Genomic DNA, 12,778 nt, shown 5'->3' on the forward strand with positions numbered 1-12,778 from the left:
ACAACACACTTAGGGCAGCATCGCTCCGTTTGCTACCGTGTCAAACAGCGCGACGACCGTGCAGAATCACACTCCGTTTCCCCGAGTAGCCGAGTTTACTGGGGGAGTGGAGAAGACATTTACATCCAGAAAATCTGCATTCCTTAAAGCAGATGTTTTTAATTTTAATAACATCAGCCCATAGGAGTGAATATCTGAAATATTCCGATTGCTGTGTGCATGTTGCTGTTTAGGAGTAACACTCCATCTTGGCGGGTTTGCGGAAAACTTCAGGAGCCACCAGCAGAAACAAGCTGCTGCTATCTGTGCTACCAAGAATAATGCCGCATTATTTTTTTTTTTCTTTGAAAGTCACTTAAAAATGCCCTCCTGTGCAGAAGAATGCCGTTTTCCGCACTGTAGAGATGCCGCGTTATAGACCCATTGACCCATGCTTGGAAAATTGCACATGTAAAATTGTTTGCGGTGTGTGCCTTGACTTTTCCACACATGCAGCCCAGATGTGTGCACGCACGTATCATACGAAATGGGCATGCACTGTTTTTTACAAGGTAGGACATATCTTTATGACTAGTACACGATGGGAGCCGGGGGAAGCCCTTCGTGGGCTGCGGGGCACGCAGGGCACAGCCCTGGCCCCCAGCTAAGCACAGGTTGACGCTTTTCCCGCTCCTCCATCGTGTAGACGTCCCTGAAGTGGCTGCAAAAAAAGTGCTTGCGGTGCCCTTTACAATAGCAAAATAATAATAAATGGAGTAAAATCAGCCTGCGCTGTGCTCTGCCTTCCTGTGCGATTCTGGCGACGGCGTATGAGCCGGCTCCGGGGTGTACAAACTATTCCTGTTAGCAGTAGGCACACGCGAATCTTGAATTCATACAAATAGGTGCCACCCTGACGAGCTGGAGAAGCACAGCTTGTACTGGGGAGGTCTGCGCCTGGGGGGGTTGTGATCTTCCTTTTTCCTGTGGGTGGATTTTATAGGATTTTATCGTGGGTGGATTTTATCGTTCGATACGTGATTTGTATTTTATAGGTTGTTGTTCAATACGTGATTGGATATTCGAACTGTAGATCATTCTTCAACCTTTCTTAACAAAAACTAGGGCTCTGAAATCATTTGCCTATTTTATCTAAAAAAAAAAAAAAGCACAGGAAAAAGGCAGCGTGGCTTTCATTTAGCAATATAAAAGACAATTTTCAACTGAAAGAACTTATGTTTGAAATAATACGTTTAACTGCACATGCTACCTCTGCTTTCATGGCTGGTAGACGTCCCAGGGAGCAGTGGCTTCCAGAGCCGTGCCGAGATGGGAAAAGCGCTGCGCTGGGACATTATCTGGGAAGCGATTGTTTCAAACCCTGCATTTCCAAACCCCTGCAGCCCAGCAGCAATTCCCCAGGAGCCACCAGCTATTCCCTGCTCCCTGGGTGACCTAAACCCGGAGTCGGGTGCTCAGGGTGAGCAACATCAGGAGGTGATAATACGCAAGAACCAAAGCAAGGCATGGAGACAGATAGCAAAACATTCCCAGCACCTTAGATGCAAACATGCTTGCACTGAATAAAACGGTTTTAGGATGTAAGAATGCTGTTTTACAGTGGAACATGACTCTGGAAAAAAATATATTTTTCCACGAAGCAGATTTTTAAAGGTATCAAGACGCAGAGAGCTGTGTGATTTGGTTTCCAAAAGTATCCAGGGTTTAAAACCTCAAAGGGATTTCCATGCTGAACCTGCACCTATGCCAAGGAGCGTCAGACCCTTTGCCACTTGGAAATCCTCACCTCGAAGTACCCATTTTTATTTTAGCATGTGAAAATCTCTAAATAAACCGGCCCTGTGAAACTAAAGCTGTGATTTGGCTCCACGGGTGGGTAAAGGATCTCAAACGCTAATCGTTTTGGAGTAACTAGAAAGAAAATAGCCTCACGTGCTCGTTATGGGACGGACGGTGGAGCGTTCCTTCTGACTCAAAGTTTCGCGTTATCGGTAAACTATTACAGGGTAGTGCCAGTGGCACCAGAAATAACCGGAGCCTGTCCCCGCAGCGGTGTCCTGTGCCAGCAGGACAGTCACTGGGGGTTCCGTGGCCGAGCTCGGGGGGGACAGAGTTGGATGTCCCCGATCGGGGGGCCGGGAGGGGGGATACGGGGTGTTCTTTTCTGCCTAGGTATCTTCGGATGTACCTGCGAAATGGTTGGGTCGTAAAACCGTTGAATCCTTGTGTTTTTGCTGCTGGCGAGAATCCATAAAAAAGAGATTTATTGTCATATTTCCCTTTCGTGTTGTACCGTTCCCCTCCACCGTAAAATATTCCCGTCGGTTTATGGCAAAGCAAATATAGCAGCTTAGTTCCTCAGCGCCGAAGTTTCCCCCTGTTACACCCCGGCTTTCGGGCATAATGGAATTAGCTCCTATTTTGGCTGGCTCGGGCGGGGGGGCTGCGGCGCTGAGGAGGCTCAGGGAGCCCCGGGGGGGGTCGGTGCGGGGACCGGGCGGACCCGCAGGTCTGGCGGAACCCGCCCCAGCGCCTTTAACTTTTATTCTTCCTGCCGAAGATTTAAAGCGGCTTCGTACAACAGTCAAACAAGAGTAAGCAGCTGGGGGGGGGGGAGGAATATATAACAAATCATAAGAGCGGTTTAACAGGGAAAGGGGGGCGGGCTGGGGCGGGGGCAACCTCTGGTGCTGGAGGGGGGGGGTCCTGGCTTCGCAGCCGAAAAAAAAAAAAGAAAAACAAACACGGGCAGCGTTTGGACCGGGAGATTCTGCTTTTGATAGTGAAAGTTTGACATTTTTTTTCCCCCCAGATCCCTCGCCCAGCGGCAAAGGTGGCAGCGGGGAGGGGCGAGGGGGGGTGGCGGGCAGGTAGCCACGAACCCGGCCGTAATTCCAAAGCAAACCCGGGTGAAATATTGGCTCGGCCTCGCCCGTGACCAGATCGGCGCTTTTTGCCGCCAATTTGTTTGTGGAGCCGCGTTTGAGGGCGGCTGATTGAGGAGGAAACGCTGGAAATAGCAGCGAGGGTTTCCCTAATGAGACCTCTAGAGGGAAGCGGCGGCGGGCAGGGGGGCTGGGGGGGGGGGGTTAACCCTTTCCAGCCCCCCCCACCATCGGCCTGCGCCATCCCGACCCGTCGGTAGCCACGGGCTAGTGCTGCAGCCCGGCCGGCTCCCGAGCGCCGTGATCCACACACGTCGGGGATGGTTTGAGAGGTGACAACGCCTACGGGGGGGGACACACTGACGCCTCTTCCAGGTCTCTTCCTCCAGCCTGAGCCCGATGGGAATGTCCCCCCTCCTCTGGCTGGGACAAATCCACTCGAATTCCCGAAAAACGCCCGGCCCCGCTCCCCGAGGGCTCGGCGTACGCGCAGATCTATGGACACACACCTGGACGGAGATCAAAACTGATCTGCCGGGGAATACCTAATAAAAAAAGGGAGCATCGTCTCTTCCCAGAGGGAAGAAAAATGAAAAGCAGAAAAACAACGTGTTGACTCGGTAAAATACGTCCTGCGCGGCGATGTTAAAATATTTATTTTTGTTGTCGCATTTACACCCAGCGTTTTGGCCGCGGCCCCGTTTCCCGGCAGGTCCGAGGAGGGACATGACACTCGCTTCTCCAGTGCCCGGCTTCTTCAGTTACTTTCCTACAGAAAAAAGACAATTTAAATTTTATTTTTTTTTTCCCGACTAAAGTGAAGCAAATAAACATTCTGCGTACCCAGGGACCGGTCGTAGCATCTGTAAGAACAAACTACAGTACGGCCGCGCATTTCTAGCAAAGCCTCCTCCCTTCTGTTTATGTTATGCCATTCCTGTTTGTAATTATTTTTATTTTAATTTTATGTCATTTCTAACAGAAGCCAGACCGTTTTCCCCTCCGTGTTTTGTACACAATGCTCTCTTTCTCGATAAGATGTTCTTTCCTATCTTTTCGGGTTTTCTTTTAAAAATGTTTATAGTTGCCCCACCAGCAATCCTCCAATATTTCGCTCTTGTATTTTAAGGACTTGTCCCTGTCTTGCTTTATTTGTTTGTGTGAAATTCAGTTTGAAAGGAGATCAGAGAGAGCAAGGAGGGGTTTGTAATAAGAGAATGACCAAGTGACCTACGGGCTGATTATATGTCATTAACTGGAGACTCGGTGTATCCAAATTACGAGAAAGACCTCGCTCGGCCGGATCGGTTACACACCGCGACACGCCGCGTAGGAACCGCGGTGCGGGGCCGGGATTTGCGGGACCCGGCCGGGGGGTGCGGGGAGCCCCGGCCCCGCAGCGAGGGCCGGGGGGGGGGGGGGTGGCAGCACCCGGTGCGGTGGTGGGGGGGCACCGCCGGGAGGACACCCGCGTTTGGGGCGAAATTGCAGTTAATTGTCACTGCTCCAGAGGGATCTTTCCCTTTTTTTTTTCCCCCTTTTTTTTTTTTTTTTTAAGCCCAGCGAGGTTGCCTTTGATGTATGAACGCTGCCCAAACCCCAGCCTTGTTAAATGAAGACTTTCCATGAAGAATGACAATAGAATTGGTGATATTTTTTTGTTAGCCCAGACCCCAAGCGATGCCAGCCTGCCCTCCGCTTCCTCCGACGCCTCAACTGCGGATGCTGGAGGACAACTTACCCATTAATTCGCGACCTATTGCATCAACGCCGAGCTCAAGAGCGGCTTAAGATGCTCTTTCCCAGGAATACAAACAACTTTACGTGGAAAAAAAAAAAACCCGTGTGCGTGTCTGTATACATCCACGTGCGTGATTAAACATGTGTGTGCACAGGATAGATAAATGACAAACCAATAGAGACACCCTGTGCCCTCACTGCAGAATTTTATGCGGTCTTTACCGCCGTTCTTCAGACAAAAAAAAAGGGGTCTTGGTTGGGGTACGTTGTGTTTTTCTTTTCTTTCCGTGATTCCTGCCCAGGCTCTAAATGCAGCTCTGGATCCTCGGTCACAAATATAAGCAATCCTCGAGTAATTGCTTACACATGCGACGGGAGAACGCGTCCCGTCCCGCGCTCACCGCCCCTCAGCGCGCCTTGCGGAGCGGTCAGTGTCTTGGGGGTTGCTCTTCCCTGGATTTTTTTTTTCTTTTTTTCTTTTTTTTTCTTTTCTTTTTTTTTCTTTTTTCTTTTTTCCTTATTATCCTTTTTCTTTTATCTTTTACCTTTTTTCCTCTTTTTTCTTTTTTCTTTTTCTTTCCTTTTTCCCCTTTTTTCTTTTTTCTTTTTCTTTCCTTTTTCCCCTTCTTTTTTCTTTTTTTCCCTTTTTTTTTTTTTTCTGTATACACAACGGCTGCGAGATTATCATGCCTGAAATATGTGGACGTTCGTTACCGATAATAGTAACGTAAACCAGGGTTCCTCCAACCTCCAACGGCAGCAATTATTTCGGGCCTGCTGGGCCCGATCCTGCGCCAGCCCCGGCCGCGGCGGTGGGAGCAGGCCCAGCAGGCACAAGTCCTCTCCATTAACCCGCACTGACAGGTTGACCTTCAAATGATATTTCTCCTGCGCCCCTTCCCAAAAATCGGTTTTCTTGCGGGTTTTTTTCTTCCTGCCGACTCCTCCGCCGTGATCCGGGAGCGGCACCCCTGCGACACGGGGTCCTCGGGCACCCCCAAACGCAGCCGGGGGGGGTGTCCCTTCCCCATACCTCTGGTCTCAGGTCAACGACACCGTGCTCTCCATAAATCCGAAGGTGTCCTGGCTTTTCCAGACCCGCAGCCCCCACCCCCGGCCGCGCACCCCGGGCCTTTGGGAGCCGTCGGGGGGCCCGTCTATTCGGCCAGGGCTGCGCCTCAGCTGCCAGGAACTTTGGGGTGTCTTTGGGGTGCTGTGGCGGGTCTGATTATTTGATTTAATTAAAAATATAAAGCCGAAAAGGGGGGAGCCGGCGCGGGGCTGGGCTCGGTACCGGCCCCGCTGCCCTGCCCCGGGGGGCTGCCTGTCCCCCAGCATCGCCCCACCGGTACCGGGGGAGAAGATGCAAAAAAAAGAGGAAAGAACGAGGAAACGGCTTCTTCGGCACCGGCCGGGCTTTTTTCTGCCCCGGGCCTGCTCATTCAAGCGCCCGGCCCGGCCTGGCTACAGCTGGCCCAACCGGCCCCCCCCCGAGACGACAGTCCCCAGGAGATGCGGGTTTCCCAACCCCCCCCCCAGCCTCCTCACCTCTTCCCCGGGCCCGTACTCTTGCCTCTGGTTCGGCGAAATTAGCTTAATTTGTAGTATAGCTGAATTCACCCCAGGCCGGGCTGGGGAGGGTGCCCAGCTCTATTGTTTTGTGAGCCCCAAATCCCCCCCCCTCGCCCCGTGTCCCGCAGGAGAGGAGTGACCTGGCGATAAGCTCCCCCCCCACGCCGCCCCCCGGGCACCCACCGGGGGCGAGGGCAGCCCCTTCCTCCCGCTCCGCGCCGCGGAGGGCGGCGGGGATGGAGCGGCGACCACCGCGGGGCAAAAGCGACGGTACAGCCCCCCCCGCACGCACAGACCCCCGACGAAACAAAGTTTACAAATAAATAAATAAAAATTTGAAAATAAGCGGGGGGAGTAAGGCAAGGGAAAACCAGCCTCGGCACAGTCGCCACCAAAATTTCTTAATTACAGCGAGCGAGGAAAGTCCTGTCTGGCAGCAGAGCCCAGATAAATCGCCGCCTAACATGCAACCATTTTGGCAGGGAAATAAGTGACATAAGGCTAGAGCCTCTTTTTTTTTTCCTTCTTTCTTTTTTTTTTTCTTTCTTTCTTTTTTTTTCTTTTTATTTTTTTTTTTTAAGCAAATGGTTTGTGCACGGGGGAAAGAAAAAAATCCAATCAAATCAATAAATCGGCAAAACGCTGGTGGTTTTTAAGGGACTCGAAGCCGAGCCTTGGGAAAGGCACCTCGGGCTGCGGCGGTTTCCACCGCGCCGATGAAACGGGAACGGCTGTAAAACCCCTCATCCTGCAGCCCGAGCAGTGAGAAGCTGCGGGAGGACACAAGAGCTGCATTTGCTCCGAAACTCGCTTTTATAAAACGCGTAAACAACTGCTGGGGGATAGGGGGGAATCTATATAAAAGACCCTGCTGGGCGCTTTATCTAGAGACCCTCTTTCTCCAAAGCTAATTAAGCAATAATGATGCTAGCTTTGGAGGCCGGTGTTCCGATCGGTATCTCCTGTATCTTTTATTACTTGTTCTCTGCCTCATGTTTTCCGTTCCCTTCATCCTTGGAGATGTTATCGGGGTGGCCGGCGCGGCTGGCCACAGGGGCTGTCACCGCCGCAGCCCAGCCTGCGGGATTTTGGGAAGCTCCTGCGCAAAGAAGGAGAGCGCAGGGAAACACAACCCCGTTTCCAAAGCCAATATACCTTCCCGGCCTTGACAATGCCCGCTCCTTCTTCCCACCGAGGGAAATATGGCAGGAAAACTGAGCCGAGGAGCGGCTGCAGAAGCCGCTGGGTGGGTTTTGCGGGTTGAGCCCCGCATCCCCCCCGCATCCTCCGCATCCCCGGAGGCGGGACAGGCTGCCCGGCCGCCCCAGGGCCCTGCCCGCACCCCCCGCCTTCCTCAAATGGAAAAAAATCCCCACACTGCAGACACGGCATTTCCTTAGGATAATCCCGAATGGACGGGTGTGCGTGTGCAGATGCCGATACAGATATTTATCATTTTAGTAGGAGCCTGCGTGTGCGCGTACAAGATGTGTGTGTACACACATCGGCTCTGCAGCTGGGCTGGTTTTTCACTTTCGCACTCAGTTTACACCCCGACGCACACGGGTAGGTGTAGGGACTGATGCACACGCAGGTCCCTGTCGTGTGTCCCCCCCCCCACCTCCCCGCAGGTCCCCCCGCCCGGCTCCAGCCCCGCACTCCCCGTCCTGCCCAGACGCGGGGCCGGCGCCCGCCTTCCCCCTCGTTGTTTCCCCGCTTCCCGCTCCCGCAGCGGGCTGCTCCTCACCGGGCGGTCCCCCCCCGGGCCGAGCCTGCCCTCTCCCCGCACGGCTTGCCCCGCCGGGAGCCCCCACACCCGTCCGCCAAGCCCCCGGGCCACCGCAAACCCCCGTCAGCCCCGGCGGCGGCTACGGGAGCGAGCGGGACGGCAGCCGGGGTCGCCCGGGCTCAGCTCGCCTCCTCTCCCCACCCGATTCCCCCCAGAGGGGCTTTTTCGTCCTCTTCCCCCCCCCGCCCCAGCCCCCCAAAACATCGCCTGCAGCCGGGCCGGGGAGCGCCCGGAGCTGCTGCAGAAACGGGACTGGCGGTTCTTGTCGCCTCCTTTCGCAGACTCCTCCATCTCTATCTTTCTCTTTCTTTAATTTATGACCTCTCAGCTCCTGTTGACACAGTTTTCCACACTGCCTATATTGTAGGATTGCATTGTAATATACGCCGAAGCAGCCCAGCCGGCAGCCGACACACGTACGGCCGGGTATTTGCGATTTCGCAGCTATTTGGTAACGCTCGGCTCCAGCTGAAGATGACAACAATTCCCCTCGCCTCCAAGTTACCCATGAATTACAGCTTGAGATCCATTTTCCTTCTGTAACGTCTTCAAGCTTACCACAGCAAAACACCTAAATCGCTACGGGAGATTTCCTCCTGGCCTGGCCGTTAAACAAACATTTAACTATTCCCCTTCGATAACTAAACCTGCTTTCCGCAGACGCTGGGCTTTTTTTATTATTATTATTTTATTGCAGAAGCAGGAATGCGGCGAAATATTTATATATTGGTTAGTAAAAGCTAGAAAATAAGCTCTGAACATGCTGTAAAAAAAAACCAAAAAATATTCGGTGACTTACCGATCCGACCAGTTAAAACAAGCGCGACACGGGCTTCAGGAGCGCAAGCCATCCGGGCGAGCACTGGCCGAGGTGCGGAGGCGCAGGCAGCAGGCTGGAAAAGAAGGATTTAGAGTCGGGTTTATTGTTAGTGTCTCACAGCAATTCTTTCGGGAAGAAACCCCCGGCCCAGCCCCGAGCTCTTCGCTGCCTCGGAGCCGCCCGAAGCCGGGGCCAGCCTTTGGGTGACTTGTGTCGCCAGCCTCCGGGTGACAGACGGAGCTCCGTCTCCCTGCTCGGGGGAGCTGCCGACGAGCTCTCTCCGTGCCTGCGAACCGGCAGCACCGGTTCGCGCTGCTGGGGCATTTCCACACCGGGCCGTCGGTGCGGTCCTCTCCGAGGCCGGTTTTATTCGTTCCTCCACCCGAGCGGCACAAAGCGCTTCGGAGAAGCAACCTCGGAGCGTCCCGAGCCCTCACATAGATTTTTGCCAAGAAATTCCTTGGATCCATACTGTACCTGCTTTGAGATTATCCGATATTTAAGTTTTAATGACTTTGTTGGGTTTTTGGTTGGGTTGGTTTTTTTGTTTTGGTTTGGTTTTTTGGGTTTTTTTTGTTTTTTGTTTTTTTTTTTTTAATGCAGATTTTACAGTAAGGCATCTGCTAAACACTTGCATTAACCTCTGCCTCCATGATAATTTTTTCCCCCTTGTTTTAATTACATTATGGATGCGGAGGGGCAGCCAATCCTAAAAGAGGAGCTCGGCAATTAGCAGGGCGAACATCAAAAAAGTTTTATTGCGGAGGGCGGCGGGCCCCGCCCCCGCCGCCGCCATTGGCGGCCGCCGCTTCTGACGACATATATTAACCCGAGCGGCCCTAAAGATGTAGCTGTACATGGAGGTGGTGCGGGGGAGCCCCGCCAGCGCCCCGAGCCCCGCCGATGCCCCGCAGCAGCGCCGGGGCGCGGAGGACCCCCCCGCAGCGGCGGGCAGGGATGATGCCCTGACGGCCCCCGCCGGCGGGCAGAGCGCAGCCCCGGGCCGGGGGCGCATGGAGCGGGGGGGCCGCCTGTAAGTACCAGCCGGCCGGGCCGCGGCGGACTTGGCGAGAGCGGAGGCGAGGAAGAGCCCGGGCTGGGAAGCCAAGCCATCTTGTTTTGGTCGACTTCTCTCCGTAGCTTCGTTTTATTTTTATTTTTTTTTGGTGATTTTTTTCTTTTTTCTTTTTTTTTTATTATTATTTATTTTTTTTTCCCTCTCTCTCTCTCTGCGCGCCCGGCCCCGGGCGAGGAGGAGAAAGGAGGAGGAGGAGGAGGCACAACGCATGAGCGGCGGCGGCGGCGCCTGGGGAGGGGGTATCGCTCGGTGACCGGCGGGGACTCTGCGGCAGCGCCCGATGGCGGGGCGGCGGGCGGCGGGGCAGCGCTAGGGACGAGCGGCGGCGAGCATCGCCCCGGTGGGGGCGGGCGGGGGGCGGGCGGGCGGGAGGGGTGGGGGGGGTGGGGGGAAACTCTTTGTTTTGGGGGCCGGGGGGGCGGGGTGGGGTGCGGTAGGCAGCGGGGATGAGTCTGGTGGGCGGCTTCCCCCACCACCCGGTGGTGCACCATGAGGGCTACCCCTTCGCCGCCGCCGCCGCCGCCGCCGCCGCCGCCGCCAGCCGCTGCGGCCACGAGGAGAACCCCTATTTCCACGGCTGGCTCATCAGCAGCCACCCGGAGATGTCCCCCCCCGACTACAGCATGGCTCTGTCCTACAGCCCCGAGTACGCCAACGGGGCGCCGGGCATGGACCACTCCCATTACGGGGGGGTGCCGCCCGGGAACGGCCCGCCCGGGTTGGGGGGGCCCCGGCCGGTGAAGCGGCGGGGTACGGCCAACCGTAAGGAACGGCGCAGGACTCAGAGCATCAACAGCGCCTTCGCCGAGCTCCGCGAGTGCATCCCCAACGTCCCCGCCGACACCAAGCTCTCCAAGATCAAGACCCTCCGCCTGGCCACCAGCTACATCGCCTACCTCATGGACCTGCTGGCCAAGGACGACCAGAACGGGGAGGCGGAGGCCTTCAAGGCAGAGATCAAGAAGACAGACGTGAAGGAGGAGAAGAGGAAGAAAGAGCTGGTCAGTGCTGGGGGGGCGGCGGGAGGATGGAGGCGGGGGGGTGTCGGTGGGGACAGCGCGGTCCCCGGCCGGGCAGCGGGCACGGCGGCCGAGGCGGGGGGGGGGGGTGCGCTGCGGGGCTTGGGCTTGTCCCGCACCCCGTCCCGCCGCAGAGAAGCCTCCGGTGTCCCCAGCACCGGGCCGTTAGCGGCGGCAGGCCGCGGCTCGGCGGCCCGCGGCTCTCCTGCGCTTCGCTTCTATTTTATTTTATTTTCATTTCATTATTTATTTTTTTTTTTCTGACTTTTCGCGGCTGTGCGAGCTGTTGCGAGCCTCGCAACATTCTTCCCCCCCCCGCCCCCTCCCCCGCCGGGCGCGATGCTGCCGCAGATTTCGGTGTTTCGCCCCAAATCCTCGCCGGTGCCCGGCATCCCCCAGCCCGTCCCCGCCTCCCCCGGCCCGTTCCAGGGGCAGAGGCGACCCAGAGAGGGGAGAAATATCTCCAACCTGGATTTTTTAAAATATTTTTCTCCTCTTTCTCTCTCTCTCTCTCTCTCTCTCCCCAGAACGAAATCTTGAAAAGCACAGTTAGCAGCAACGATAAGAAAACCAAAGGGCGGACGGGCTGGCCGCAGCACGTCTGGGCGCTGGAGCTCAAGCAGTGAGGGCGGCGGGACGGGGGGAGCCCCCTGCTTCCCCCCCCCCCCCGGCAGCCAGCTCCCCTCTGAGGACTCTCGGTATTTGGAATCGTCCGGTTTATTTATGTGCAATTTCTCCCCCCCACCCCACCCCAAAATGTGGATATTTGAAGGAGAGGGAAAAAGCATTCCATAGATGAAGAGGAAACTCCGGCTTGGTAAGGGGTATTGTCTCTAATAGTTTCGTGAATGTTATTTGCTCTGTATAAAACACACGGGGAAAACAGAACCATAGAAAAGGAAAACAAAACAACAAAAAAAAATATCCCTCCCTGGCATTAGTGTGTATGTGAAGTGTATCTTTAATACTTGGCCTTTTGGATATAAATATTCATGGGATTATAAAGTTATATTTCAACAGAAGCAGTTGCACCGACGTTTCGGTTGACTCGGTATTTAGTGTTGTAATTTTGTTGTGGTCGTTCAGTATTTGAAGATGTTTTCAACAGTTATTGGTTATGTGCACTTCCGTCCGTAAGGGAAAAAGTGGAATCTAATTAATATTGAAGGTGTAAACGTTGTAAGTACTCAATAAACCACTGTGTGTGTTTTTTACAAAACCAAAAAAAAAAAAAAAAAGAAAAAGGAAAAAAAAAGAAAACCCAAATCTTTTTATGTTTTATACCTCAAAATGTTTTGAATAACAGCGTTGTTTATGGCTTTTTTTTTTCATAATATTTAAAATATTCGGAAGTAAACTAAATTATAAAGATGGCTCCTAAGTTTATTTTTAACCGAGCGGCTGAGTGAAAGGAGGGGTGGAGGGAGGGAGGGATCTCGCCAGCCCCTGAGTGTCGAGCAGGAGCCGGGAGCGGGGCTGGAAAGGCAGGAATTCCTTGCGGTGGTGTTCTCCGTGCAGGCGGGGGAGCGGACGCGGCCGGGGGTGCGGGGGTCCTGCGGGGCAGCCGGGAGCTGGGGGGGGAACGGGCGGACGGGGGGGCTTTGCTGGGAGCGATGGTGCAGCAGGTAATTTTACGCCAGGGAAGAAAAAAAGCCAAAAAGGCGAGGGATTTACCGCGGGGGGGATAGATGTAAAATTTACCATGAGCGACGGTGAACTTAATATTAACTTTGTGGTTCCCAAAACTCTCCTGGGTTGCACGTTTCTAGCGAATATTTTAAATTTTTTTTAATTTTTAAAAATTTTTTTTCGGAGTGCGAACTGCCGCAGCCCGCCCTCCGGCTCCTTTTAAGCGCGTTCGGCCGCTTTCCCGGT

The 12,778-nt window shown here is 54.4% G+C and overlaps 1 protein-coding gene and 2 long non-coding RNA genes across 3 annotated transcripts; 2 read left to right on the top strand and 1 right to left on the bottom strand.

The window, feature by feature from the left end:
* The first annotated feature begins 2,445 nt into the window (after positions 1-2,445).
* Positions 2,446-5,065, top strand: LOC134516627 (uncharacterized). The gene is made up of 3 exons (XR_010071383.1): positions 2,446-2,594; positions 3,261-3,505; positions 4,444-5,065. It is a non-coding gene; the product is annotated as an uncharacterized LOC134516627 (long non-coding RNA).
* On the bottom strand, positions 3,519-9,552 carry LOC134516626 (uncharacterized). Its single transcript, XR_010071382.1, has 3 exons — positions 9,284-9,552; positions 8,786-8,879; positions 3,519-3,654 (listed from the first exon to the last, which is right to left on the bottom strand). It is a non-coding gene; the product is annotated as an uncharacterized LOC134516626 (long non-coding RNA).
* A 708-nt stretch (positions 9,553-10,260) lies between these two features.
* Positions 10,261-12,275, top strand: HAND2 (heart and neural crest derivatives expressed 2). The gene is made up of 2 exons (XM_063337017.1): positions 10,261-10,885; positions 11,431-12,275. Exons 1-2 carry the CDS (start codon positions 10,331-10,333, stop codon positions 11,527-11,529), a joined length of 654 nt encoding a protein of 217 aa, XP_063193087.1. The 5' UTR covers positions 10,261-10,330; the 3' UTR covers positions 11,530-12,275.
* Positions 12,276-12,778: the final 503 nt, after the last annotated feature.

The sequence above is a fragment of the Chroicocephalus ridibundus genome, chromosome 5, assembly GCF_963924245.1.
Source record: "Chroicocephalus ridibundus chromosome 5, bChrRid1.1, whole genome shotgun sequence".
Lineage (NCBI taxonomy): Eukaryota > Metazoa > Chordata > Aves > Charadriiformes > Laridae > Chroicocephalus > Chroicocephalus ridibundus.